The 5,006-nt window shown below is 39.9% G+C and overlaps 1 protein-coding gene across 1 annotated transcript in view; it reads left to right on the top strand.

Moving 5' to 3' along the window:
• The window catches only part of LOC101852934 (40-kDa huntingtin-associated protein), a 28,391-nt gene that overhangs the window by 4,515 nt on the left and 18,870 nt on the right, over nucleotides 1–5,006 (top strand). The window contains exons 2-4 of the mRNA XM_005100111.3: nucleotides 2,034–2,080; nucleotides 2,901–2,973; nucleotides 3,560–3,719. Coding sequence (XP_005100168.1) covers nucleotides 2,034–2,080; nucleotides 2,901–2,973; nucleotides 3,560–3,719 — 280 coding nt within the window. The remainder of the gene's footprint in view (nucleotides 1–2,033; nucleotides 2,081–2,900; nucleotides 2,974–3,559; nucleotides 3,720–5,006) is intronic.

Raw genomic sequence — 5,006 nt, 5'->3', positions numbered from 1 at the left:
GGGTGAAGGGTAGGACTGAATATAATTGTGAATACCTACTTTAATTGCTGATCATATATGTGTCGCGACATTATGAAATCAGGCGCTCGTCAATTTTTGCGCAATGGAGTTATATAATTGATCCGTATCATCTTAAAGCTTGTTCATTTGTCTTGCTTTTGAAAAAAAAATACCCCCACACTATCTTGAATAAAAGTCAAAGGCTATCATACAGCTTCTCGAGTTGCGATATTTGCTATTGAAGGAAGTGGGGTTGTTTCTTGTCAGAGGTAAGATTAGCGAGAAATTAGGCCAAAGTTTGATGACTTCCGAAGCTTTAACTGTAACTCTTTAAACCCTGAATTTTTTTTTCACCGTTTCCCAGAGTTTTTTCTACAGCCTCCTAAACCTGGTGCACTATGTCTCATTATAACCCCTAAAGCTTGCCTCCAACTTCTAAATATTGGAATCAAATGTTTAGTCATTACTATAAGACTTGGTTCGGGATTAGTTCCAAAAACCAAGCAAAACTAGCTCTAAATAAAACGAAAATGTCACTAGTGTCGGATGCTCCTAGCATCCGATGGGGAACAGGGTTATTACCGCTGGACGCTTCCAGCGTCCGATGGGGTTTAAAGAGTTAAGTATCCTTGGAAACTGTAAATTTACATTTTTTTGGTGCCTTTGACCGCCTTTCTTTAAAAATTAAAATCCACACAGAAATTAGTCTCTAATTAAATGGACTTAAAAAAAGGTGTTGAGCCAAAAAAATAAAGAATTTGATAAATCTCAGTTTCTTTTATTTCATTATACTAATGAGCACCTGATTTCACCACAATGAGTGACAATGTCATGTGTTACATTATTATAATGTCTTGAGATGTTAGGAACAGGGTCCTCTCTATTCATGAATTTATACTGCATTGGGGGTTGTGGTATCAGGAATGACTAAACACTTTGAGATGATGTCAAGATGGGGTGACTTTTTAAGACTTAATTGATTGAGAAATTATTGTTCTACTGATTGACCACCATTACTTTATTGACTGAGACAGAGCTTTGGGACTCTTGCAGTATTGCAGGGTTCATTTTTGAAATGCACCCATCACCATTTGGCGCATTGGGTCAGAAAATGACCCATTTATTGCACATGCCCTGGGTCAATAGGCGCTTTGTTCACACAGGCACCCCACATGCCTTTTTCATTGCTGAAAAATTTCAGATCTCTGTGTGTAGCACATTTTACGTACCAACTTAAAATTACCACCCATCCATTGATAAAACGCTAGAGCTGGAAACTAGATCACGGATTCAAAACGCGAGTTGCCGGCATGCGAAAGGCACGTGATTGCTAGGAGACATGTTATTGGCTGCCTATAACTAAAAAGGTCATCGATGACTTCGTTGCAGGTTTTCCCGATACCGCTTTACTGAGTTTTAGAAGGGGTGATCGGTCGCGGTAAATACGATGTCACGCAATTCGACAAATTTCCCGCAAATATTAGTTTTTAAGATCCGAAGTAATAAAGACATCGAAAAAGTGATAGCAGAACTAGATTTTGCACTAAAAATCTCATGGAGATGCCAAGTTTCATTCATATACTCCAATTAATTACTGACTTATGAATAGTTTTTCCTCAAAATACATCAAGACATGTCCCCATAGTTCTTAGAATGTACTGTCTTTTCATTTAAGCCTGTTTGTAAGCAATCTGGATGAAAGTTTAATTTTTCATTGTCAGTGTTAGTCAAAGGGAGAGCAGGGATGGGAATTTCAAGCATCACAAGTAGACATTGTTGGTAAGTCATTAATCCACTATTTCTCTGTAAAACGCTTACATGACATGTACTTTAACTAATACAAAAACAACCAAGAACAACTCTCCATGCATGTTGCCTACACACTTGACCCATCATTCACAAGACTGACCCATTGATTTTGGCCTGAGTGGGTCAATTGACGTATAGTCGTTCATAGCAAAAATGAACCTTGGTATTGATATTGTTTCTTTTTTTAAATGTCTTTCTTCATTATGTTTTGAATTTTTTTGCAGGAGATTTCTCAAAAAACCAAATGTAGCAGAAGGAAGTGAGCAATTTGGTAAGTGTTTTATAATTTTTCTTGATATAACTGACACTAAAGGTGTTAGCAGAGGACCTGCATATTCACTATCAAGAGACTGAATTGTGTGATATATGATTGTATCTTTTACTATATGCTGTTGTCGTGTCCCTGTCATTGAGTTGTTGCTTTTTACTGGATCTTGAAAGGGAGGGATCGGGCTGGATATATACACAGACTGTCTGGGACTTAGAGAAAGTCTGGGTACCATTGTCTTGAGATAATAATTTGCACCTACTGTTTTAATTTCTTATTTGGAAAGGAAGCACTAAGGCTGTATGCTGATTCTCCTTTCTCTTTGTAAAGGCGAAGTTTGAAGTCAGGATGGGGCACGTGGAAACCTGTTGCCACATCATCATAAGAGTGTAATAAGAGACATTTTCATTGCTGTTCTTGAGGGCAAGACAGATTTCTTGCTGTGAGAAGATATAAATTGTCATGTATTTATGGTGCAGTCTCTTTTTGGTTCTAGGGAGTGTTCTAGGGACATATTAAACATGTGTGTGTGTGTGTTTGTGTGTGTGTGCATGTCTGTGTGTCTATGCATTTGCATGTGTGTGTGTGCATTTGCATGTGTGTGTATTGTGTGAAAGAGAGATTGGGTAAGAGTAAATGAGTGTGGGATGGGGGGGTGGGGTGTTGTGTGTGTGTTTTCATGTACTAAACAGAGAGAGAGAGAATGTGGGTGAGGGTATGTGTGTGTTTTGGGGGTTTGTGTATATTTGTGTGCACACATGCGGACTTGAGCGCATATATTCTCTGAAGATACACCTGTTGTTTTTTTTCCTTCTCTATCCAGCTAGTTTGTCCAAACAGCTGAGGAATCAGGAGTGTCCACAGTACGCTGGCTTCTGTTGCCTTGCCCAGGCCAGGTACATACAGCTTCTCAAGTTGTTTTTGTTTTTGTTGCTGTTGCTGTTTTCATTGTTGTTTCTGATTGTGTTGGTGTTGTGGGCACAGTATTCTTTGTGCTCATATACTCCTGCCCAAGGTGATTTTGTACAAGATGAGTAACTCGTTGCGCATGCGGAACCCTATCTGAATGCCCTCGGGTCATTTTGTACCCCCGGGGTTGTATTCTTCACATTTTAGAATACTTCTAGTACTTTTCTCAAAAAGTAATTTTGACAGAATGCTATGCAAAGCGTACGAATCGGATTAATGAGTAAATTTCCTCTTTGGAAAGTGGTGGCACAGAGTTCTCCACGTCGTATGGATTCGATAGTGAAACACGACGTACGGATAGGATTAAGGTAGATACAGGTACACGACGTACGGATAGGGTTAAGGTTGATAACTCAAATCAAAACAGGTACCATGTACATTTTGTCGTCTAAATGTATCCTCAATTGTTCCTTTGACTTTGGTACTTAGTTATTTTTCTATGTATCTATGTATTGTAAGCAGGGAGTTGAAGCAACTCACCCCCCCCCCCCTCTCTCTTTCTCTCTCTTCCAGGTGTGAGAACTCACTGGCCAACCCATCGGGCGAGGCCCAGGCATTGCTAGATGCAGCACGTGCGTTCTTGGAGGCAGAACTGTCTGACAGAGAGCTCCGAGTTCCGGGATTTCAGGAAGACCTGACGGCCTCCATCAACTGCTACAGTCATGCTATCAGGGTAAAGATCAGCTAATCTTTTATCTATTCCTTATTAGACCAACGTTTGTCTTTCAAAGGATAGCTTTTGACCTGGTTTTCAGGATAACTGGAGGTTGGTGAAAAAAGTTCCTTATAGGAAATCTCTCAACTGCAGAATATTTTTTTTAGAATAGGCGAATTGAAAAAAATTCTCTTCTTCTTCTAAAGGAAAGCATCCAGATTTTATGCTATGGCTATCCCTGTAACTAAAGTTATATTTTAACATGGCACAAGAGATAAATAATAATGATAGATAGTTACCTGCTGTATCATGTACCTGAAAATGTGAAGTATGTGTTTCTGATAACACAGATGTACATATATGTGTCTTATGACTATGGGAAAGGGTCATTCCTCTAGTTGGTGAAAGTGGGTCTGTTAACTCATTCAATGCTGAGCGCTCTTGCAGTGAACTCCCCTCATATACAAGGCAGTTTTGTTATGGCAACATAAATTTAGGTCTATCCAAGAAAATCAATCAAAACTACAGGGCTCAAAGGCTGTTTGAGCAGAAAAAATATCTCATAATGCATCTCGATTAGTTCAAATAACTTAGTTTGGATTAGATAGAGTAATTCTTTCTATAAAGATAGTGAGGTGAAATGCGAGAATACTTGTCGCTAGTATGTGGGTGGGGCCCACGTTTCGCGAGTATTCTTGTCCGTAACACTGAATGAGTTAAGAGCAGACCAAGGTAACTGTCACCACCTAAGACTCAGAAAGTGTTCACTTTATATCTCAACACATTCAAGTTAGTTCTGTTGGAGAACCTTTATGAGAACAGCCTTCTTCCCTCTGCTTTGGGATGAGTGATAAAGGCCTTTAGTTTCTCCCAACAACTTAGGTGCTGCATCAGATTTGAACTTTTTTCACATTTAGTACAGTTCACAGATGCAGTCACATTTGAAGCCTGCCTTCTCCTCTAGAGAAGCAATGTAAAAACAGCAAAACGAACATTTCCACTGAGCCCAGAGTCCCCCCCCCTCCCCTTTTCTTCCTTCCAAGAAAAAAAGGATGCCACTCAAAAAACTGTTTGACCAAATCCATTAGTAAACTTACAGGGTTCCCGCGGCCTCCTTGAATTCAAGGAGTCCTTGAAAACTCCTTGAATTTGCATTCAAGGAAAAATCTCCTTGAAAACTCCTTGAATTTTGCCAGATCGGACAGGAACACGTGTACAGGGTGACTGCCAGGCCCCGGGAATCCCGGGGGCCCCTGGAATTACCCGGTCATTTGAAAAAAATCGCCGAGACCCGGAATGCAACGG

This window comes from Aplysia californica, unplaced genomic scaffold (assembly GCF_000002075.1).
Source record: "Aplysia californica isolate F4 #8 unplaced genomic scaffold, AplCal3.0 scaffold00236, whole genome shotgun sequence".
NCBI classification, from domain to species: Eukaryota; Metazoa; Mollusca; class Gastropoda; order Aplysiida; family Aplysiidae; genus Aplysia; species Aplysia californica.
This window is presented reverse-complemented; position numbering and strand designations above follow the sequence as displayed.